The following is a 24,998-nucleotide window of genomic DNA, read 5'->3' as shown; positions in this document are numbered from 1 at the left end:
AAGCTCAGAGCAGCTCTCCATCAGCAGGGCACACCAATAACTACTCACTGCTGAGGAAAGTTGCACCAACGCACAGAGATCAGCAGTGTTCAGCTGCAGAGTGCTGTGTTCCCAGTTAGTTTGTGTGCACCACAATGGGGACCCAGGATTGTTTATGAGCTGAGCATCATTTTAACTGCTCTTGTATAAGGAGCTGTTTGGTTGGTTTTGTTTCTTCGTTTTTAATCTCAGCACCGCAGCCCCCACTGCTCACAGGGGATGGATTCTTAATTTCTAAAGCAGTCTCAGAGTTGTTCGTGTCTGTCTCAGCAAAATTGAACTCATATACATAATTGTACCAAGGCAGGGAAAAAAAAAAAGCTGTGAGACATGGCTTCCCTCTAACACAGCTATGTGCAGAAAAGCATTTCTCCCAAAACACTGCAGCAGTACTGAATGCTTCACTTTCTGGGACAGTTTAACATGTTCACAAAAGCACTGGCAGCTGTAGAAGCTGATGATATTTCAGGCCCTCTCCCTTCAATGGGTCTCGAGGGTGTCCCCTTCTATCTGCATTAAGTAGTCTAATAAAAGACACCATTACCTACAGAGCTGTGCTCAGATAAGCTACCTCAGCTACATTAACAGTATCAGTGGTAAAGGTTGTGCAGCCAGCAGGAGATTAGCACCTCCAATATCACACTTAAACCAACATTAAACATTTATCCTGTGATCTATTCTCCTGCTGGAAGTGTGTTAAAAAAGGGGAAGAGCTACAGACTGATTAGTTTAAGGATCTCCATGATTAGACTAAAGAAAAGTATTAAAGCTCCTGCTTGATTTATGGGACAAAAAAAAAACAAACAAAAACACATCACCATGGGGAGAATGTCCTGGCCAACTCGAGATTTGAGTATTTGTTTAAAAGCAGCATACATACACACTGCTTGACTTTCCCTGGAGGGAAGAAAGAAGGGAGTTTCACTCAACAAACAAAGAATTCAGCTAAAATAGCAAAGCAGAGCTCCAAAGAAAATCAAATCTTTAATTTGTAAGATCAAAGACAGATGAAATCTGCCTTGTAACGAATAGGTGCTCACTACTGCAGCAGCAGCCACACCAGCGGGTCACACAAAGGGCAAATAAAACCATTTTGCACGTGGAAAAGACACAGGGGTGTCCCAGCCTAATGCACAGTTTCTATAGTGTCCCTCTCCCACGTCTGTCCTTTCAACATCTGTTTAGCATTACACTCTAGCTGTTAACCTGCCAGCACAGAGCAATCTGAACCAGCAAGGCCACCTCCAGTTGTTTTCTACACCACGATATGCAAATCTTCACACACACCTTGTCATAGGTTCCCTTCTTCAGGATCTTCTCTGGTTTGTTACAAGACTCCGGGCTTTTTCTTCCAGATGCCTGAGGGCAACACAAATCAACAGCAGGGACCAACATGAGTTCAGACAATGTGCTGCTTTAACAGCCCGTATGCACAGCACTGAAATTACCTCACAGTGAAACAGAGGAGCACTGGTGCTACCAGAGCTCACACCACGGCCTGAACACAGAGCAGGAAAAGCAGTGCTGTGTGGGCATGCAGCTGCCATACCTTATTATTTGCTGGGGGCAGCTTCTGAGCAGAGGGAGGCTCTCGACTGGGCAGGCAGGAGTCTGCACTGTTGTCACTGTCACTGTCACTAAGGCTCAGTCTGAAAAACAAGCAGCACAGAATTAGCATCAACAGGCAATGGGAAGCTTCAGTAAATCCACGTGGTTTGGGTGACAGCTAAGGGAAGTGAATAATGCCCACTAATTCTGTTCCTTATCACTGAACCCTACACTGCCCAGATGAACAGTAAAAAAAAATACATCATCTATTTAGTGTTTCTGGTATTTGAGATTTCCTCTTTAATCCCATTCTTCTCTTGCCCTACAGCTGCATCCTACTTTTGATGAGTTTGTAAAGCCACTGCCCATCCCCTCAACAGTATAAAAATTGTCCTTTAAAAGAAATCTCCTTTCTTGATAATAATTTAGCTGATAGTGGCAAAATACAAAGGATTTTTTGCTTGTTGTTGAACACAAACGTCACTTGCAATCTGCAGCTTCTATCTTGTCTGAGCATGTGGCTTCAAATATTCAGCCTAAGACTCCAGGTTTTGGCTACAGCAGCGCTTCCTGAGGGCAGAAGGACAAAATTCAACTATTCTCATTGACTAAAGCAGGAAGCAGCTGTTAAACAAGTCCTGTGGGAGCCAAGTAACCAACTGTCAGTGTGCACCATCAGTGGAGATGAAGACCTCTCAGTTCTGAAGCAGCAGCACGCAGTGTGAGCAGCACACGCTGACAGCACCCACAACACTCCTCTAATCTCTGCAGATGAAAGCTGTCACGCACCATTCCGTGCAGCACAGATCTGAGGATGGCAATTAGGTGACTATTTTGAGGAGCTCAGTCACTCACACCTGCGAGCTCCACACACCGCTTCACAGCAGCTTCTTCTTTGAGCTCCACTCATCTCTCCTTACCCACTTCTGTTCTCACCCCGCTGCTTTCACTGGCACATCTGTGTTGCCTCTTTCTCTGTCACTCTCCCCTCACACAGAACCCTATCGCTTCGATTCTTCCGGGCAAAAATACCAAACACAGAGGGCAAAGGGGCAGCAGACATCCATCATGATTCGGAACCACCTGGAATCCCGGCTGACGGGGTTTGCTTTGACTGCTGCCTCTTCCCCTGAGGAGCTGTCGTCATCATCAGACTCCTCCGACTGCAGGTCCTCCACCATGGAGCGCAGCGGGCCTGTGAGCAGAGGGGAGAGAGAGCAGCATGAGACATGCAGCAGAACTGCAGCCAAACTCTGACACGGATTGGATTCGTTGTCATTAACATCAAGCAAGGTTTCTTGAGGAGACAACGCTGCTGTTTTAATTTTGCAACACCCACTGAGGCAGAAAGCGAAGTCAGCAGAGGAAAGAGCCCAATCCTGATGGTTAATAACTGCCGAAACAAGAAATGTACTTGTTCATATTTACACTATGACGTTACTGCCTTCTGCTGAAGCATCACAGCTTCCATAGAAGAAACCACGTGAACCTGATGTATGATGCTGGGGAGCAGGTCTAATTTTCAAAAGCCTTTCAGCTTTACACAAGGAAGACTGTAACACACTTCAGTTCTGGCAACACACCTTGACTGTGGTTCTGAGATGGCTCGAAGTCAGAGTCGGAGCTGGAGTCGGAGCTGGAGCTGGAGTTGGAAGGGCTGGACTGGACAGACTTAACCCCCCATAAAAGGAAAAAAGAAAAAGAATCTTAATCCTTCTAATCTGGAGAATCACAGAGCACAAACACAGCGCCGTACATCACTGAAACACAATTACAGAGCACAAAGTGCAAGGTACACAAAAACAACAGCTCCCGACAAAACCCTCTGTGCTGCTCACCTCAGAGTGACGGCAGAAGGTGGCAGATTTACACCCCACCATTACAGTGTCAGTGTTTCCCCAGGATTTGCATAGATTTTAACCCCCAGAAAGGGACCCATCCCACACAGTTCCAAGATCTAAAAGGTATTCCAGTGTATTACCACGTCCTCCAAACAGTTGTTCCTATGTTGATCTGAGTGATGCACTGTATTGCTGCCAGTTCCTTCTGACAGCACAGATCAGCCAACTCCTGTGAAATCGGCCCAGCAGGCAGCACCGATGCCCCACCACACTGCACTGAGTGCGCATGAAGAGCTCGAAGCACCAGCACTACTGACAGCATCCAGAAACAAAGGTTTAATGCTACGCCAAGTTTCTAAACACAGCAGAGCCTTCTGGTGCTTCACGGCGAGGGCCACGAGGTGGCAGTGGAGGCAAATCACTTTTTCCTCCCCAGCAGCAGTGACTGCAGCAATAACCCGAGGGTTTTTGTCTCTCTGCAATCGAGGAGAAAGATTCTTGACTTCCACCGGTTTGGGTTTTGTTTTGTTTTGTTTTTTTAGGAGTAATTCCCTGGAAATTTAATGTTTCCATTTCGTTGTGCCATTCTTGGGAACCCACCTATCATTTCTGCTACCAAATCCTGATGCCAGAGATAACCCTCACATCCTCACTGGTGGATGAGCTTTGTCACAGAACACGTTAATGCTCTCAGAATGATACATCAGCAGGCAGAGGCACATCAGCAGCTTCAGGCACTAATAAGTCCAAGCAGCAGAAGGATTTCCATCTCAGCACTCAGTCCTTCCCTATAGTTTTTCACCCAAAGATTCGAGCTGCATTTGCTCAGCTTTAAGAAAGGAGAAGGAGTGGATGGGCGACATAAAAATGGTGTCACCCTTGTCAACCGTCTGGCAGCAAAGCAGAATGATTTAATGCCAGTATCTGACATAGTGGCACATGGCAGCCTTATTTGTTAAGAAAAATTACCACAAAGTGAAGAGCACTGTTTTTAAGATCAGAGAACACAGTGCTCGTGTCCTACCCTCAGATTCCATCCCATCACCTTCATTCCTGCTGACCTAGCAGGTGTTCCCCTGCAATGACCCACCAGGACTTGAGAAGCAGCAGGCAGGGACTGGGCAGCCCCTTCCTCCTCCTGCTTTACCCCCCTGGGCAGCTGCAGCCATCCAAGGCACCCAGCCCAACCAGCTCACCACGACAGCACGAAGCACACACCAACAAAGGGAAGAAGCAATCCTGCTCCCACGTCTCAGCCTCTCCCTTTTGTCAGCACCAGCATTTAGGCAGCCAAGCACGAGGCCACATCAGGGAACTGGTCTTGATGGAAAAAAAATCAAATACATAGAAAGGCACAACCAACTTTCAGCGGGGCTGAAATGGAAGGAGGAACTCCTCCAGCCCTCTGCAGTCACACGAGCTGCATGCCAGCAGCACAAATGAGAGCAAGGCTGTTCCTTTCAGCAGCAGCCTGCGAAGATGTCAGCTCAGAGCAGTGAGGAGCTGCAGCCCCAGAGCACGTTGCACAATGTGTTGGCTTCAGCAGCAAAGCTGATTTAAGAGTTTCCGGGCCCCGGTCCACCTCCAGCTGCTCACTCACTTTAGTGATGTGGCTTACCACACAGATCCACAAACAGCTGTACCAGCACAAACCACGGAGAGCAAACTGCAGCCTTGGGAGCAAAAAGAGCCCCCCAGGATGGAAAAAGAACTCCAGCAGCTTTCTCTGCTCTTGATGCCAATGCATTATGCAGTTAGATCCCCATGCTTCACGTTCCACGGAAACCCAAGCTGGTCCGACTGGCAGCTGCCACACTTTGCCCTCCAACTCCCTGAGCGCTCCTCTCCCCCTGGGCTCGCACTCCAAGGGCTCTGCAAAGCATCCAGCAGACAGCAGAGCTGGTGCAGGGGAGGACAGATGCATGCGAAGCGTGGTGGGCGCGGGGCAGGGCTGCAGCAGACACAAACACGGGCTGTGGTTTCACAGAGCAACCTTAACACCACTATCAGCTTACAGCTGTGGCTGAGCCCCAAGGGATGACACCTAAGAAACAACCAAGTACAAAACTTCCAGGGCTCAGAGATCGGCTGAGAATTGAATCTTGCTGAGAGGACCACGTATCTTGTGCAGAGACAAGGGGCTTAGCACACACTGCTGCACTTTGGTTACAAAGCTTTAAATGGAGAGAAGCAGTTTCTCTCTAATCCCCTAAATTCACACTTGATCTGGAAAAATCTTTGCAGATTCTCTTTAATTAGCACTTCCCTAACAAACTCCTCTACTGGAAATTTTCTGTGAAAACTCTTTCTCAAATAAACACACCCGTGCTTACTGCCCCACAGTGCTGATTAAACCACAATGCAAATCATCCCCAGCAAATTCACTCGAGTAAAACCAACCTTTCTCAAAGTAGTAAGCAGTTCAAAAACCCATGTGATACAAACCCAGGAATCCTATTACAAGATACATAGCCTCTTTATAATAAATAAAAAGCACACAAGAGAAGCAGTCTGTCTGGACCTGGGTTGTGTCTTTCCCCTCCTATTTTTTGCCTTCTTTGGGAAAACAATTTTCTGAAGACAGAGGGTGAGGAATGTTCTTCGTTGTAAGGAGGAAAAAAATATTTAGACAGCTTTTTAAAATAGTAGTAGAATAACATAATTTGGCTTGTTTTACAACACAAGTTATTTAGATTTAATGGCACGTGGTTGTAATTTGAGCTTTAGTCAGTAACACTGCTTACAGGCTATGGCAGGAAGAGTTCTTTACATTTTTTGACGCTGTTTCTGAAAAGAAGAAAGCAGAAGTGAAATTATTTGCTCCATTGACGGACTCAGATCAGATTCAGAAACGTTACATTATCATAAGGGACCGATCTGTACTCACCTCTGATTTGAAAGAATTCTCATCCTCTGAATTTGACTCCTCCATTTCCACAGGCTTTTTGATCTCCTTGGCCTCGCTTTCGGATTTTACCTTTTCCACTTTGGCATTCATCTTCTCCTTGGTTTGTTTCTTCTCTGGATACGAGGAAGACGAGGTTCTGGGAGACGTCCCCAGGATATTCTTTACCCCTTTGGAGCTGCTCTTTTTTTGTTTTTTGGCACTGGGCTTTGGTGACTCCACGTTGGAAGGCCTCTTGCTGGAAGACTTCAGCTCCGGCTGCGGCCCACCCTTTGGAGAGGTGTTCTCCAGTTTGGTCTCCTTCACAGCCAGTTTTGGTTCCTTGAAAGCAGCTTTCGGAGGCGCCTTCTCCTCCTTAGGCAGTTTATTCTCTGTTGGTTTTCTGGAGGAGTCCTTCAAAGGTTTGTTTTGTTCTCTTTCAAGGTCTTTGGAGGAGTTTTTGCTCTCAGAGTCTTTCCTTGGCCTCTCTCTGTGCTCCTTGGTTACTTTGTGTGGCTTGGATGCCTTGCTGCTTTCCTTGTTGGCATCCTAAGATTTAGCAACAGAAATGTGCAAGCTTAGTATGAAATAGGTTTTTTATTCTGTGCAGAATTTCATTCTCGTGTATCACACTAAAGCATTTGTTTCATGTAGACATACACCCACTGATAGCAAATGTACTCATAAACATCTGGGCAGACATTCAGGCTTCCCTCAAGTTTTTGGGCAAAAAATGACAGCAGACAAACATTTGCCTCAGCACAGGGTGAAACATTTCACCAACACCTGTTCCTATGCATGGCCTGTAGAAGGACGACAGGGGTTAATCTGCAGGGTAACATCTGAGGGCACCTCAGAGGGCAGTCTGGAAGAGCAGACTTACAGGCTGCAGCTACTGGCAATTCTCACCAGAGTTTCTGTCTGTCAAGGTTTTATGGTTTTTGTTATTGGGATTCCACATCATAACGTCACGTAGAGCACTGGGAGGTCAAGAGTTAATGCTCCAGCTCCACGGATTGTTGGTAGTTCTGGGCATACCTGTCTCAGAAGAGAACTACTACACAGCCCAGAGGACTTTGCACTGTTCTGTTTCCGTTTTCTGTTCAGAGAGAAAGATAAAACTGTTTGCACTCACAAACCACCCCCTTTTTCCCTTCCTGCTAATCTCTGTAGTCGTGTGCTCCTCCCTACCTGTCCGCCTTCAGCATTACAGTAAGGCCTTTGGTTCTTCTTGGGATGCTCCCGTTTTATTTATTAGCCTCAATACTTATTATATTGCATTATATTGTGGCAACTCGCATCCCAACATCTTATTTAGTAAATTCACTTTCCTCCTCAGATCGTTGCTGCTGTTTTGCTTTCAGGCCCATCTCCCATCTCCCTGCCCTTTCCCCTTTTCCCCCTGTCCCCTTCCCCAGGGTGTGGGTCCATGGGTCCCCTCACCCCATTAGTCACAGGCTCAGGACAAACCAGCCTGTAAACCATTGACAGTGTCAGAGCCCTTTATTCCTCTTTCGTCTTCTCCATTTTCTAATGTGTAATTCTGACCAAAATTAAATCAGGCACTAATAGGTAAGTCATCTTTATTGTGCTTCATAACGCCAACGTGAGAAGGCGTGCTCAAAGTGCCAGGAGTGTTCACAGCCTTAAAGAAAGCAGGTATCAGAATGGTATTACACCATAAAATGTATTGCTGCTAATATTTGGGACTGAAAAAGAATATGTAATCAGCTTCAGAGCACACTGCCCGTGGATTCACACTCCTGCATAGAATTACACAAAAGCAGCCTTATTACACAAGTGACAAAGAAAGCTTAAGCTTCTCCTGAACCTCTCAGGAGCTACAAACTGCTGAGGCAAACGTAGAATCCTGAGATCACCAGCTGGGCCAAACATGGCATACTTGATGCTTTTTACACCACGATGCCAAGTAGTTCTAATGACAGAGGAAGTGCTGAGTGTCTGATCAGCCTGCTGAGAGACTGAAAGCCCCAGACCTACAGAAATAATAGTAGAAGAGCCTCACAGCTCATCTTTAGCATTAAGGACAACTCTAAACAACCAGAAAACATTCAGTACAACTCAATCTGCTCCTGCACTTCAGGAGGAAAACAGCTCACCAAGACCTCCCTGTCCAACTGAATTATGTATTTTGGTTTTTTTCCCCCCAAACTTCTCTTTAGATAAACCTACCAAATCATAAATAGGTTTCCTTAAGTTCAGAGGGCAAATAAAGGACTGATGCAGCTGACACTGTAAGTTCCAGTCCATTAACTGGTTTGGAACTGAGTGACACATTTATGTACAGATTTCCAAAGCTGTCTTCACTGCGTTACTCTGGCATTATATAATATTAAGAAAAGAAGTTCTGAACTCTTTGATGGATGTTCTTATTTCAGGCTTACACAACGTGACAACCTCTGTCACTGATGACTCCACCTCCTTTTAATTACTGGGAAAACAGCATCATACCAGGCACTATGCAGAAAATCACCCCTGTCCCAGGGAAACCAGGACGAGCTCTTACTAGGAAAAAGCTGCAGTGAAATGAGAACAATACAGATCACCCCAGAACTGAACTACAGAGCACGAGGAAAAGCTTTTCAGAACCAGAACCAGCTAGAAACAGCTACTGAACAAACTCTTATTAGCTCGCTGTGAAAGACTTCTTCAGCTCAAGGCAACAAAAGCAGGTTTCACTGACCTTTGACCCATGGGATGGTTTGGTCTTCTTGGGATCAGAGAAGGCAGAGAGTGGTATTGTGGGTAACATGGGATAATCGGGACTTGGCCTTGAAACAGTTTCTGCTCCCTCTGGCATTACCATCACCTAGTAGTAAAGAAGGGGAAAAACAGGGATGAGTGAAGCTGAGCAGACTGTTAACACGTGATTGTACCAAGTCACCTGCCCACTGAACACACTGCTGTTCATTTCTGATGTGCTTATTTTTTCTACCTTAGAGAAGTTATTGCCTGGACTGTTCCAGATGCTCAGTCTCAAGGCAACTCTTGAAATGTCAAGAATAAAAGACAGTATGCAATATCAAGCACCTTTCCTAAAGGAAACTCCTATATTCTGAGCATAAAGGCAGAAACTCTGTATACTGCAGCAAATGCTCTTACTTTGCAAACGGGGATCGAGAGAAATCTGGAAGGAAGGAGCAAGACTTTCCTCATTAAAAAACAAACAAACACCAGCAGACTTCGGGTACTTCCCTTGACAGGACCCTAAGACCAAGTGCTGACCTGCATGAAACAGCATCCCTTCTTATCTCCTCTATGGGGAAGATCTGGACAGACAGCTTGGAGTACTTGCTACTTCTGAGATTTATTATTGAAACTTTCATATATATATATATTAATATATATATATTTATTCTTCAGGCTAGAAAGATGCTTTTCCAAAGAAAACTCAGCCAGCCACGGGGACCATCCTGAATAAAGTCCTTAAAGAAACCAGAATTATACATTATTATATATGGGGGTGTCTCAGGACAGCCATGACAATGTCTGTGTTTTAAAACTTCCTGTACTACGTGGCTGACTTGTACTCATTTGCCAATTTCAGGATAATTTCTTTAGTCTATCACTGCACATTAATTTCCCAGAAGTAACAGTTTATCCAACAACTGTATGCTGGAACTCACATCCTTATTGTGCCTTCAAGAGTACAGCTTTTTTTTCCCCCTCCTTCCCACACCCATTTTTCCTCTAAGTTCCAGTATTTTCCATTAATTTATTAGCTAAGTCACAAGCAGCCAAACCCAGCTTTAGAGGACATTCACTGACCAAGAAATGCTATTAAGCTTCCCCGTGGCCAAGATGAGTAAAAACACACTGGAAGCCTCTCTCTTCCTCGAGCTCTTCTACCCAGATGCATCTCATGACACTGGAAGGTCACAGATAACCCCGACTGCCCACCAGACAGCAAGCAGCATCCACAGATCTCCATTTCCAGAGGGGGTCTCATTGCCTTGATGTTAACAGTCACATTTTAATTGAAAATAAAGCACCACTAATCACACAAGCAACGGCTCAGTTTTGCTTCTAGCGCTGCACTCACATCACCAGCAGTGAAAGCTGGCAGGGTCCTTTCAACAAATGTAGAGAGCTGCAGCCTACTGGGCTGCACGCAAGGAGAAAAACCTCGGAACAAAACTAAATCCCCACACATCTGAACAGCACCTCTTCAGCTCTCTGATCCCTCTGGCACTTACCCCTCCAGCCTTAATAAGTTTGCGTCTGAATTCCTTGGTGGGGTTGTTGAAAGTCAGTTTCTCACAACGCAGGTGGTTCACTGGTGGATTTCCCTCCAAGTTTAAAAACAGGTCGTATGTGAAACAAACCTTTTTCGGCTCCTCCTAAAAACAAGACAGACTTTGGGAAAAAGGAAGACGTTTGGCAAGCACCCTGAGTCAGAGGATGCAGACAGTCACTCCAGAGAATCCCAAATAAACCACCGAATAAGTGCTGCATTCATCGTTTTGCATCATGAGATCAGAGCACTTTCCAAGGCTGGAAAATAAACAGCTTGCACCTCCAGCTTGAGCTAACATACCTCCCACCAGCAGCTCGGGCACTGCTTTTGCTGCAAAAGAAACTCACAGAGAAGGACAGCGACAGCAATCTGCTGTTTGAAGGCATTAAGTCGTTCTAAGAAAGCAACTTCACAACTTTTATCCGCTGCTCTGTTTTTAATCAAATGCAGCTCCTCCAGGAAGCAATTGAACTACAACTATCAATATGAAAAAAACCCATAACCCTTTATTTAGAACTTCTGAACTTGCAGGATCTCCGTGGCTACAGAGGAAAGATGAAACACAATGGCAAAAGGATGACTCATATGGTAAAACCCTACTCAGTATGCATATTGCAGGGGTTGAATGGGAGCCATCAGGGCCTTTTGAACTTTCCAAGGGCATTTCCACTGAGGCAATCCTGAGCTGTGTGCTGGGGATCCTCTGTGCCTCGCTGCTTCTGCTCCACCTGCTGCAGAAGCACAAACTGTGCATTGGCCGTACACAAACTGGAAATCCCTTCCCTCCCACTCCCCCAGTGGCGAATATTTCGTGCTGTTTCTGCACTGCAAAATATAAATATGCCATTTCCTGGCCTTACCCTGCATTCTGCACTTCAAGATGAAAACTCCACGGTGGCAGAATCGACTCTCCTGTTACAGTACATTCAGTATTTACATGAATGCATCCCATATGCCCCATTCAATGCGCAACATCAAGCAGCTGCACAGCAGTCTTTTCCACAATTCATATCCAGCAGCTTGATTTCCTGGTGTAGTTGCATTGTTGGATGGGAACAGATGCCGCAGGCTTCCAGCCCGAGCCATTAGATTTGCTGAAAATAGGTTGAAGCAACAAACAGCTTCAGACCACACTGATTCCTGCTGCTTGCTTACGGGATGCCAGCATCACTAAAAAAGCCACTGCTTGTACAAACTATTCTCCTAATAATGAAAAGTGCTGTTACCACACCTGGTTTACATCAAAGTCAGCGCTGTAAGCCCACCTGGGAGTTAAAGCCTCCCCAGACAGAGGAAGGCAGACATCTAAGCAGCCACACGCCATAAAAAAGTCTCAAATTAACAAATAAGAGCATGCTACTGACACAAGGGTCTGCAGAACATCTCCTGGGAAGGTCCCGAGGAACCCAGTCCCACCTGAAAGCATTCAGTGTCTGCTACAACATACGAATAGGAAGAAAACCCCCCTCGTCATTTTCTTCTTTGCTACAAAAACTGTCCTCATTAACCAAATCATTAGCGAGCTCGGCATGTGTGTGCCTATGCTGGAGTTAAAACAGCAGCTGTAAAGGGTCCCTCAAAGTCTAATAAACTTAAATGAAGGATGAATAGTAATCCAAATGTGGCCTAGGAATTGTTTCTAAAACGCTTTTCCTAGTTTACAACATGGAATCAATTGATCTGGGATGCATTAGCAAAAGCAGGCTTTGGTCAAAGGCCCTTATGGCACACAGAGCTCTGCTTTGTCATTTTGCCCCTCTGCTTTCAGAGCAGGAGAAAAAAAGGGAAGATTCACTTCCCTTTTGTCTCAGGTATTCCTTTTTTTTTTTTTTTTGTCCCATACAGGCTCTCACAGAACCTCCCAAATATTTACCAGATCTCTGTGATGAGCTGTTTGGTTTGTTTTCCCCTTAGTTTAATTTTTTTGTAAAATTAAGACAGCTTTTAAACACTTCTTTCCCCAGCTCTCAGCTGATGACCCATCTGGGAACCAAGTCCCAGACAAATGCCACCACCATTAAAATATCCTTTGTATCAGCTCAGGACATCAGAAGACCTCATCCAAGTGAATAGTTGAGCTTACAGCACTCCTAAAAGGAGGAGTACAAAAGTCTCAAAGCTAAAAGCTGCAAATAAACACCCTTTACTGCCTTCACTGGCTGCTAATGATTACAGCTCACAGCACTCCAAAGCTTAACCCATCCGGTCTTCCCTAAAAGGTTTCCCTTCTAAACAACCATTAAGAGCAGGAGGTGTGGGGGGAAGAAAGAAAGAAGAAAGCCAATTGATCTGGACCTACATATCCTCTAACAGAAAGCCACACTTTGGAATCTTTCTGAATAAGATGTTGGGATTTACACATTCTCCAGGCAGTTTTCACACAGCAGCACCACTTATCTTCTCCTGACTGAGTAGCATCCATAGAGCAGAGACAAGCTTTGCTCTGAGAGGATTCCACCTTCCCATATTTGAGCCTTGCTGCTGCTGAGCAAAACCAAAGAGAGACACTTTCTGTGGGCATTTTCCTTCCCTCTGAGAAAAATCATAAGCCAGTTCACATCTACCCCTTAAACCTCAGCTGGGAGAGGTAAAGCAGACAGGTGTGCCATCGCATTAGGGCCCAGCCAGTGCCAAACTGCATGTGTGAGCTCTGCCTGCCCCACTACCGACCCCCAAACCTGAGCCTGTTACGCTTTGTTTTCACTACTCCCAGCTTCCTGCCTGCACTGACAGCTGCTGCAGTTCCGAACGGTGGAGTTGCTTTGGTTTTTCTTTTGAGTTCTGAAGCAATGGGTTAAAATTCTTCTGGCACTGTTAGTAAGAGCAGGAATTTTTCAAAGTCTTTTGTTAAAATTTCCTCGTCCTGTTTTTCAGGCAGGGTGTGCCCTTTGCCACTGAACACAAATCGAAAGGATTTCACTGGTAGCGTGCACATACAGTTCATAAATCACTTTTAGAAAGCCATAAAACAAAATTATCTACAAAAATCTAGCACACCAAGGAAGCAGCCTCATGGTTATTCAATAACCATAACATCCAGCTGCACTTCCCTTCTGCACAGATCCAGCCCAACGGGGCCATTCAGCTGGACCTGGTTGCTAATGCCATACAAACCAGCCCTGCTTCCACTCCCACCCACCCAACCTCAGGACTGCCCTGCATCCTGCTGCAGACAGAGCACTGACAGTGAACAGGGCAATATGTACTTCTAAAGCAAGTTGCCTTATGGTACATCCTGCTCACACGGCGCCCCGACCTTTGCTGAGATTCTATAAGGTTTAGTAAAATAACTGAACAGCATTTTGCAGCAGCTTCTGTTCGAAGCTTTTAGCTTTCTTTGAATGTGAAGAAAAGGGGCTCTCTGCTCAAATAGAAGCATTCCATCATCTCTCACAAACCCACAATACGATGCTGGCTGCTGCTCGACAATGCTCCCTTGCCAGGCACTGCCTGCCACCTCTCCATCAGACACAGCACAGGTCTTTCAGCCAGGGCAGAGGGAAGGACAGGTATGGATAATGTGTATGGATTTAGGACAGAAACAAGCAAAAAAAAGATTCACTGCTCAGCAGCACACTGAGCACTGCGGGTTTGGTGGGTCAGGTCATACAGAACAGACCTCAAAAATGTGAGCAACAAATGCTTGCACTTACGGCACAGACAACATCCAGTTTTATTCCACAACTTTCAGAACAGCAAGCAAACAGTGAGAGATGAAATGCACCCTTCTCAGACCTGCACAGATCCTGCCCAGGAACACAGCCATCTGTTGGGTAAAACAAATGCCCTGCATCAATACAGACCTTCCAGCACCTTCCTTAGGAGCAGTTCTCCAGCTAACACAGCTCATCTTTAGCTCCAGTTGCTCCTTGGTTTCACCCCTCCTGCCACACGTACCCACATACAGCGTTCTCACTGAGTTCCAACTTGAAAGACAGGATCATTAGTGCATGCATTCATGTAACACTTCTATAACTATTGCAGAAAGGGGCAAAACGTATGTTTTTATTTTGAACCTCACTGGAAGATTCAAACTGATTCCCCTGCCTTCTTCACATCCCTCCCTTTTCACTAATAGAAAAAGCCTACATCACATGTACTGCACTGTGCAAATACTGGAAGCCTTTTATCTCTTATAATGAAATTGGGAGGCAGTGTCTTAACACAACACCACGTCCACGCTGCATTAGGACAGCCTGCCTTACATCAGAATAACACGAAGGTACAGAACTGACCTACTTCATTAGGATGCAAAAATGTAACTGAAGCTGAAGTCATACCTGTACTGCTACAGCCTCCAGATTAAAGTGTGTGCCACTGCAAGACACGGATCTGGAGACAAGGATGCCAAGAAAGAAGAATCAGGACTGCTGAAACGGGGTGGGGAAGAGTATTAGAAAAACAGCACCACATTTGTTGTACCCAGTCTGTATTGACTCAAGCTCCAGAAGCCACTTGCAGCAGCCCTCGTTACAGGAAGGAACACAAAGGACTTAAAAATAGAAATAACACACTAACAGTTTCAGTCCCAAAGTTCCCAGATGATCCAGTATCATTAGTCAACAGCGTTTCCAGAAGCTTTATTATTTAACCTGCTGAGCTCCTGACATTTATTGTTCAGGTTCAGCTGCAGGGCTACAGCTGCCAGCAGCACCGAGTGGGACTGCAGAGCTCCCAGCATCGGCTCCTGGGCTCTCCAGAAGTCAGACACGAGCCCTCCACGTTTATAGCAATATTCAAAATACGTATATTCTGCTATTCAGAGGACACAGCTGAGAGAACACTTCATGAAGAACTAAATGACAGCACAGGACAAGTGCATGCCAACAAGGCAAAGGCATAACTGTGTTTATGTAGGACAAGAACTGGCTCTTGAGTATTTCTTAATGCTCTGTTGGCACTTCTGTGTCTGATGGGGAGGAATCACAAGCCCCGGTGGGACCAAGAGCACCACTGAGCTCCAAAGAACTCCGTGCAGGCACAGAAAGGTCCCTGCACAGAGGAGCTGGTGGGCAGCTTTATGCAGATGTGCCTAGAAAAATCCCTGATGAAATTCATTAAAAACACACTGAAGCCATTCTTCGTAAACTTGTTCCTTAGCAGTGAGCAGGCCCATTTTCATCAGCCAAAGCAAAGAGCACGTTGGCTCTGACAGCCACTATTTATCATCCCAGTAACAAATTAGAACAGAGAAAGGAAACTGCTAAGAAAGGAGGCTTCAACTGGGGAAAAAAGTTCCAGCCAACCATGGCAAAGATCAGCTTTCCAAGATTACTTCACTCCCACTTCAAATCCTTTTCCCTCTCACCTTTACAAAGCCAAACATGCATCGATAAACAAATCCCAAAGCCTTTACAGCTCGTTTCAACTGAGAGGATACACTTCAATCAACAAAAAGTGCTAGAATGTAGGGAGCATATGGCCACAAAGAGCCAACCCGCTCATCCAGAGCAGCCAGCTCCAAAACTGTCCTTTTATCCCATCCCCAAATTAATCCATAATATCCTGTGAAAAGACTGATTCAAGGATGAGTCCCAAACACTGCAAAGTGCTGTCATCAATTCAGAACAATATATGCTCCCCACGTAACAGCTGATCCCCGCCAGTGTCAACAGGTTTACAGAGATCAGAGTGAACATATGGTCGTTAAGTAGTAAATACTTATTTATTTGGTGCTTGAATGTCACATTCTTCAATGAAGGAGAAAATAAGACTGCATTCTAAGCCTTCACCATTCATCCTTCTCTTCTGACCCACGTGTTTTAACTTCTATTACATACCAGCCTTTGCATTTCTGTCTTTCACCTCTTACATTTCCTTGAGCCCCGAGCACTGGAAATAACCACAGAACTCTTCATATTTGGGACAGTCTCAGCACTGAACACCCGACAAGCCCAATTCTCCTCAGTGGGCAGCTTCTGAATTTCCAGCACCCATACGGACCAAACTTGGCCTCCAAATGGGCAGAGAAAACAACATTTGCTGATATAAAGATGGAAAAAATCACTGCTAAGCAATAAAAGCAAATTTTAAATGACTTCAGCATAGCTCACGTGTCTCAAGCTCACAGCTGAGCCTGGAAATAAGTTTCTGCTCAAATAAAGCACTGGAAGACTGCAGCTACCACGTTCTTCCTCAAACAGTGCTGACAGAACCCCTCCATTAGTCAATTAAACAACTTCGAGTGAAGAAGAATTTCTCCACAATACACACACCTTTGCTGTGTTTTTGATAAGCATTTCACAACTAACAGTTTTTCTACTTATTTCTTGTGCTTCTGAAGACTGAAATACCAAAAGCCAGCCACCTTCTCCCAGATTAAATGCTACTTCCATTGTTTCCAACAAGGACAGAGGCTGCTCTTTCCCTTATGTATAAAAGCCATCACATCCCTGATGCTACAAAGAACAACTGTGAGGTGATGTGTTAACAGGAGCAGTGAGAAGTGATGATCCTGATGGGTGCAAAACCAAGTTATGCTCAAATAAGTTGCCAGTCCTGTGTTCTGTGAGGAGCATATAAGGAATGGAGAGAAATAAAGCATACAGATGGAGACAATGCAAACAAGGGCACCTACAAAGAGATACAGGAGAGGCAGAAATAAGAGAGGAGGATCTGAGAAGTGAAAGAAAGCCACAGGAGATAGGCATGAGAACAGACTGGGTGAAGAAAGGAAGAGAAAAAAAAAGGCAGAACAAAACATCTCACCCATAGCAATGGGTAGAAGCAATTAGCATAGGGAAGCTCAGACGTTTTGGTCAGGAATGTAAAGGCAGATTTTGAACCTGAACTGAGCCAAAGTCAAACACAGAGAGGGAAAGAGTTTCCTGATTGCCAACCAAAACCTCAGAGATGCCAACACATGTCAAACTGCTTCTAAGCTTTCCAGGTGAGGGCATTTTTTGGCGTTCTTTTTTGTTTGCTTTTTGGTTTTGTGCATTCAGGTCAGTTTTCAGTGCTTAGCAAAAGAGCTGTTCTACCAACAGTTTTTGTCCCCTATCCTTGAACTGTCCCATCCTTGAGGCCTACCCCACTCACCCAAAACCAAGCTGTAAGCAAAGAATTCTTGTCCCAGTTCCTCAATCTCATTATTTGGCACATTACTAACTCGGGCTGAAAGTAAGGCAAATCAATGTGGCAAGTGGAAAAAAAAAAAAAAAACAACTCTAAAATGCTGATGATTCAAAAACGATACCACCAGGAGAACAGTGTGCTCAGTTAGGGTAAGAAGGGAAAAACAGCCACGTTTGTGGGAGGTACAGTGGAAAAGATGCTGAAGCTAAATAGAATTAGGTCATAATAAATGGTTCTCTGCACAGCCAACCTGGGGGTCATGTGCTTAGTGTTGAAGGGGTGGGGGGGAGAGCACACAATTCTGGGAGGAAGCTTCAAGCTTTAACGTTTCACTTATCTAAGTTCCCTCCCAGGAATAATAAGCAGAACGTTTTCCCTCCCTCCCCCCCCTTTTTTTTTTTTTTTAAGTAGTAATCAAAACCAGAAAGATTCTGTATCCCTGCTTAACAAAACAATTCAACTGAAACTGAGTTAATACAAATGCAAGTGTCCAAATCTCTGTTTTCATAACCTTCTTCAAGTCATGTAGCACGTGACCTCTGTGGTAAGACTTAAAGCAAGTAATAAATCCCAAATTTTAACACTCATTTGTTGGCAGTGCATCTTAAGATTTAAACCGTTTTGTGTTTTCTTTTTTGGAAGAGCACTGGATCAAAATGACAGCATTTTTAACACAGCTTTAAATACCTGTTCCACAAATGCAAGACTTTGACTCAGGCCCATGTAAATTTTATACCTATGCAGCTATTAAAATAAACCTGCAAAAAATTAATTAATTTACTGCCAGCCAACACAGCGATTCCAAACACTTAAGAGTCAGTGTTTTACACTGATTTACTTACACATTTGCAAAACATATTTTAAATGGGTTTAATGTTATCCACGGTAGAGAAGGCTGCCACAAGTGGCACAATATCTGTGCAGAATCTCCAGGGCCATCACGCTGTCCTGATATCACCTTTCTATACAATCCCATTTCTGCCAAAAGCTTTCTTTTGAAGTCTGGCAGGAGGTTCCAACTCCCAGTTAAATTCTATTTATTAGAGTAATAAAAAACACACACATAAAACAGTCACATAATTTAGAGTCTTTCTGTCAGGCAGTTTCAGTCTCTGGCACAGCTCAAAACAATTACAAGACCAGAAATCAGATTCTACCTTATTTCTGAAGTACACTTCAATGGGCATAATGAAGCCTGCGTAGCCAGACTCCTCCACTTTGTACGGGGGCTCCTTGCACACTGAAAAGAGAATACACAAACGTTAACTTGGAATACAATGCCTCTTAATCTGAGCCAAAAACAAGTTGTAAGATGAGAAATGTGGCTCTGACAACTGATGGCTTCGTTAAAACGGTGATCTTTGTGGAGAAAAAAACACCACCACAATGAGATGGTGCCCAAGGGCTCAGTGAAGAGCATGAAAATCTGTGATTAGCTCCCCCCATAGAAAGGAAATATAAAACACACTGTGCCAGAGACTCAGTAAGGCTCTTCCCCCCTCCCCTTTGCCGTGATACAATTACATCCCTGTGCTGCTCCATTAGAGCCATCAGGAAAAAAGTGCAATGCTTCAAAAGGTGGGAATCTGAACAGCACAGAAAGGAAAATTTACTTTGATGCCAACATTTATTCCTCAAGACAGGATAACGTGCAACCAGGGTTGTTGGTTCTTCCCTTTGGAGTGCTCTCCTGCCATGCTTAATCTTCATAATTACGTAATAGCCACACTACGAGCTGCTCATCCAAGCCCTGGAACAAACCTGAAGGGCACACAAACACTGCTGTGTATTTCATGTGTGTGGAAACGGAGGGAGGTGAAACAGTTTGCTGCTGCCTGCTGCAGGAATACAGATTGCAAAAGCTAATCACTTTAAGAAATTAATCTACGTGCTTCCTGCTCCTCGTTCCACTACCTGTTGTGTTTTCATGTTACTAAATCCTCCCTATCACCTCCTGCTGTATTTCTGCTTAGTGAGAGGCAGCTCAAAGGCTTCTAGGATCACTTGGCCACGGCACAGCTATACATAGCAACTGCCAACAGAAACATGAGACCGACACAGAAATGCTCCCTCTCAGGAACCGGATGCACTTGCACACAATTCATGCACTACAATACATGTAAATCAAGTCAATAAAGTAATTAGGGGAGTTTGGTGCAAGTCTTCTGACTTTCTCTAAAGAACTGCAAGCAGTGCGATTAGGAAACAGTAGCTCAAACCTAAAAAGCACAGCAATTTTCTTGTAGCATAGATACATTATTCCCAGCTCTAAGAACCATCATAAAGGTGCCAGTAAGCAGTTCTGAAAATTCAACTGCAGGGAAAAAAGAACCTATCTAAAAATACTCAACGTCCCTAGAACCACTTGAATTTTTGCATAGAAACCCTACCACTTGTGGAAAAAAAGCACAAAATCCAAACACAGTGTCAGCATGGAATCAGGAATCTTAAGGCGATTTGCCAAGCAGCCTTTGTTCCTTTTCCACCCCATCCTAAGAAATTAAACTTGACACAGAAGCAACCTGCCCATAGCACAAGCCCACCCTCACCACTAGATTTTGCTTCAAGTAAGGGAGAACCAGCAGAAGAAACCTCTCTAATCTACGTAAGCAAGCTTAAGAAAGCACTTAAAACCTAAGAGAAGAGAAAAACTCTCTTTAAAGGTAGATGACATGGCAACCCACTGAGCAAAGACAATGTGCTATCCCAGTACAGTTGTTTGTAATAATGTAATTACACTGGATGACAAGAACTGTAGCACAGCAGATTGTAATTTCTGTTCTACAAATTAGCTCCCAGCTCAGTATTGCACTGCCTTATCATACATCAGTTTTACTACGTCAGTTTGAAGGAGATATTATTAACATCCACACTAAATTCACATCCCTGGGAGCTGAAAACCTCGGAGTTGCTTTCTGTTGTGGACTCTCACAAATCTACGGTGCAGGAGGCAGCCCCAACACATCCTGCATGACCAGCACTCTTCCAAAAAAGTATCTCAGAGAATGTGCATTACAAAGTAATTTATAGCAGTACTGCTAAGCAGTCAGCACTCCTGGTAACACTACATAATAACAGCATGCAGTTACACAATCTCAAATAGATCTAAGGCCCGGCTGCTGCCAAGAAGGGCAATTCCTGCTCTTCCACCACGCATTCCAGCTGCCCCACGACAATAAGGTTCATGTTGCTGCACTCTCAGAGCAAAAAACCGATCCAGCAGAAAATAGCACTGCAATTTTGGTAGTGTTATTCTGTTGTGTAGCTTCCCCAACCTTGCTGACTGCACCAGAACTTACAGAAAATACATTACTGAATATCCTGAGCTGGAAAGGATCCACAGGTAAACCCAATCCCTGGCTCCACACAGGACCAACCCAAATCCATACCCAATGACTGACACAGTGCTGCCCAAACACTACCCAGGCTCTGGCAGCTTGGGGCCATGCCCACTGTCCCTGGGCAGCCTGTTCCATCCCCACCATCTGCTGGTTCAGAACCTTTCCCTAACCCCCACCTGAAACCCCTCCCACCCAACACAGCTCCATGCCGTTCCCTCATGCCCTGTTGCTGTCACAGAGATCAGTGCTTCCCCTCCACTCCGTGCTCTGGGCTGAACAAACCAAGGGACCAGAACAGAAGTCTCCCTGCTGCAGCACATACACCCGTCCCCTATCTGAGGGCCTCTCACCCATCACACACTTCCAGCTTTTGTTGGCTGACACTAACAAACCAAACCCGCCTTTCCCATTTGGTAACACGAATCAACTACTGCTGTCACATACTGCTGCAGAGAAAGCACCTCACCTCCAAACCTTCCATCAGAAGAAAGGTCTCATTCTTTCTCTCTCGTCTTCCACAAACAAAGATGGTTAAGGTGAAGTTAAGTGCAAGGAAGACATATTTTGTTCCTCTTCAAGAGGAGATTTTACAGAAATATGACAGTACAAGACAGTCTAAACTGCACAGTACTATTTCACTCCTAAAAACCCATCTTCAAAACGTGACTCACCTCGCTTGGGTTTCGGGAAGCTCTCATGCAGCCTGAAGACCACCTTCTCCACAAAGTGCTGGATGTCACACTGCTCCGGGCCGCGCACAAACACCATCCAGTCATGGGTGAACCCCTCAGTTGTGGGCTTCTTCCGCAGCTGGGCTCGGTGCCCCAGCTCCAATTTGACTTGAACCGTGCACTGTTTGAGGACAGAGGTCAGAACGTAAGCAAACCACACATCAGTGCTGAGCCCCACAGCCTGAAGATGCTGGATAACAACTGCACAACAGCCTCCACAGAGAGATTAGTCTCGTTCTGAGAACTACAGTTATCAACCAGAAAAGGTTTTAAAAAAAATAGCTCCAAGCATCTCTTCATACCTATTTTTTTTTTCCTAATATTAGCATTGCAGAGAAAAGGGCTTTAGAGGAGGGGTAGGTTTATCTGCCTCACTTATCAACTAAAGTGTCAGCAAAGTCCTCACTGCAGAATTGCATTTATTTCTAAAAAGTCAGAGATAGAAATTGATGTTCACAGCACTAACAAAACTGAAATGGGAAAAATCAGATCATGAATTGGTGCCTGATGGTATTTTCAAGACTCTGGAATTCACTGGAACACAGCTATGATCCTCCATTCTCTTAAATACATTGGATTAACTGACTTCCAAAGACAAAGTCAACATGTACCATGCCTGCGCAATATCCAGTACTAAAATGACTTAATTCTGATGTGTAGTCCTGAATTCTAATCATAGAATAACAGAGATGTATTCTGTACACAAAGTAAAATAAAATAAAATAAAATAAAAATCTCCTTAAATGTCCTAAAAAAAACAGATTTCTATGTTGTAAAGATCCACATCTTCCTGCAGACTTCGTGGTCAGAAGAAAGGAAATGAATTAAAAAGATATAACAGGGAAAAGCCAATACAATTCAGACACAAGTTAAGGGAAGCACATCTTAGGGCACGACTGCTTGGAATGGAATCACAGCCAGGGTAACTGACTACTTATTAGGCTAATTTTGTGTGTACGTTATCCAAACTAGAGCAGCAGCACAGCCATCTCAAATTAACAACTGGAAGTGTATGAAAAATAAGTGGGCTGCTTTTCAGTCCTTATGCCATTCTTCACCTAAGACTTGAAAATAAATGCATTGCCCTGTCAGCTCTCAATGAGGAAAGGCAACCAAATTTGTCATTACAAGCAAACACAGACCCAACCTGAGGGCATGATGTTAAACGTTGAGCAGCAAAAAGGAAAAGCTTCCCGAGCTCTAGACAAACGCTCAGCAAAAGTATTATCCACATTTTCCTATTGAGGAACTGCAGCAGAAAACAGAACTATGATAAGTGCTCAAAAACCATTTTGTGTGTCCAACCCAACCTGACATTTTATCAGAAAGTAATTTTCAGAGCATCGTTAATACTTTCTGAAAAAGCCTTTCAGTCACTTCATCTCAGTGTTTTCTTTCTCTTTGTAAAAAGATCACACGGGAAGCCTACAGAGCACCGGGCATCAAAGCTCCATCTCCCAAATCACAGTTCAGTTCTAATTTCAACTATAAACCTTAACACAGTCTTTCAGGCAATTATCCTCACAGTAAAACAGCTTCGGCTGCCATCAATCCAAAGACTCAGAGGCAAACTCATGTAATTAATTGCTTCACCTGCTTTACTAACACATTCCTTTAGATTGCTGTCTTCTGCAAGCTCTCCTGGCAAGCCATTTTCCTCTTTTGTGCTTTAGGGCTTATCTACGCTGGCTCCATCTCACTCCCGCGCTAAAATGATGCTGCATGGCTGTCTGCTCCTCGGTGTCACGTTAAGGAATGAGATGAAGGCAAGGTGCTTCACTCAATCCACGGTGATCTTTCTCGTAGTGGATGAACACTATATGGAGAGGTGGCCTAAAGCTCAGGCCCACTGGGGAGGGTGCCTATAGGCATGCCCCATACCTGGGGCACATCGCATTGTTCGGGCACCAAGTGATCTACTCTGTTTTGCAGCTTCACCTTATCGAATCTGTAATTCCCCTTTAAATTCTGTGACTCCTGCCAGTTCCTACCCCTCTCCAGCACAGTGCAAATGGCTGTCACGCCACACTATTTGCCTTCCTAGCTGAAACGGCTGAGAAATTTTAGCTGAGAAACAGATGGGACTATGTGGAAGAGAACAAAATTAAACATGAAAGAACTGCTTAGCAGAGAGTGAAAGTTGTACTCGCGATACTCATCGCATATCGGTTCAATTAACAACCCTTCTGAATTAAGCCAGAAGTTGAAACACATTTGAAAATAACCTCCCATAACAAACACCCGAAGTCCCTCTGATAAAACAGTGCATTTCTTTTTTTCTCCCCCCCCCCCCCCCCCAAGCATGTCTCTCGACAAAGGAAAACCAGGATCCCATTCAAACGATTTGTAATAATACAAAAGGAGTCTGCTTTTCAACTTAATAAACGCTCCGTAGCGCGCTCTGGTATTTGTTTGATGCGCTAATTGCCTGAAAGCCATGACCAGGCTCCATCCGGCCTCCTCGGGGTTATTATTCGCAGTATAGCGGGCCCTACCTCGGGCCGGGCCGACCTGCCTGCAGCCTCGCACACAAAAGGCCTTTGCAGGGCGCCCAGGTGAACTTCTAGCCCCCACTCCTCCCGCTGAGGCCCTGTAGAGCTACTGGGGCGGCGGGAACCCCCCTCTCAAATGCCTTCACGGCAGTAGGAAGGGGTGGGGGGAGCAGGGCCGGCACCACCCCCCCCAGTGAGCCCGGGCAGGAATGTGCGGGAAGCGCGGCTGCCACCCCCCGCCGAGGGCGAGGCTGCGGCGCGGCCGCCCAGGAAGGGGCGAGAGCTCGGCCCCCCCCCACCCACAAAAGACGATGGAGGAGAAATGGGGGAGCCAGCCGGGGGAGGGGGGATCTCAGTCCCTCCTCGTTAAAGGGGCCCCGCCCCCCTATTCTATTGGGGGAGGGGGGTCGAGCTATGGGGGGGTTATGCGGGGTGGCGGCACTGAAGGCGGCGTGGGGTCCCGCTCCCCTCACCTGATTGTCCATGGCTGAGCGCAGCGCCGCGGGTCCCGCTCACTCGCTCGCTCGCTGCCGCCGCGGCGGTTCTGCTGGACGGTCGACGGGGGGGGGGGGGTCCTCTTTTTCCGCCCCCGCTTTCTCCCCCGCCTTACAAGCGAAGCCGCTCTCCGCTCCGTTTCCCCCCACCCCCCTCCCCGACTGCCGCCGCCTCGGCCGCCGCCGCCGCCTGCACGGTCGCGGCCCCTCACGGCCCCGCCGCCGCCGCTCGCCTCATTGTGTGTCACTCACAGGCAGCAGCCCCGCCACCCCCCGACGCCCGCCCCACGGAACCG

General features: G+C 45.5%; 1 protein-coding gene across 3 annotated transcripts in view; it reads right to left on the bottom strand.

The window, feature by feature from the left end:
• Positions 1-24,998, bottom strand: part of MLLT1 (MLLT1 super elongation complex subunit) — a 29,963-nt gene extending 4,965 nt beyond the window's left edge. For 2 of the 3 annotated variants that reach the window (XR_014880178.1, XM_085211862.1), the window contains exons 1-10: positions 24,682-24,998; positions 21,657-21,837; positions 18,802-18,884; positions 10,530-10,673; positions 9,017-9,142; positions 6,317-6,861; positions 3,171-3,268; positions 2,671-2,782; positions 1,589-1,688; positions 1,327-1,398 (exon numbers count right to left, since the gene is read on the bottom strand). Coding sequence is in view for 2 of the 3 variants with exons in the window: in XM_085211862.1 (XP_085067988.1) it covers positions 1,327-1,398; positions 1,589-1,688; positions 2,671-2,782; positions 3,171-3,268; positions 6,317-6,861; positions 9,017-9,142; positions 10,530-10,673; positions 18,802-18,884; positions 21,657-21,837; positions 24,682-24,693 (1,473 nt within the window). In the remaining variant the exon portion in view is untranslated. Of the gene's footprint in view, positions 1-1,326; positions 1,399-1,588; positions 1,689-2,670; positions 2,783-3,170; positions 3,269-6,315; positions 6,862-9,016; positions 9,143-10,529; positions 10,674-18,801; positions 18,885-21,656; positions 21,838-24,681 lie in introns of all 3 variants that reach the window. The other variant, XM_085211863.1, reaches the window with a different exon arrangement.

The sequence above is a fragment of the Meleagris gallopavo genome, chromosome 30 (assembly GCF_905368555.1).
Source record: "Meleagris gallopavo chromosome 30, MGAL_WU_HG_1.1, whole genome shotgun sequence".
NCBI classification, from domain to species: Eukaryota; Metazoa; Chordata; class Aves; order Galliformes; family Phasianidae; genus Meleagris; species Meleagris gallopavo.
Note: the sequence above shows the minus strand (reverse complement) of the source record. Positions and strands in the feature narration are given on the sequence as shown.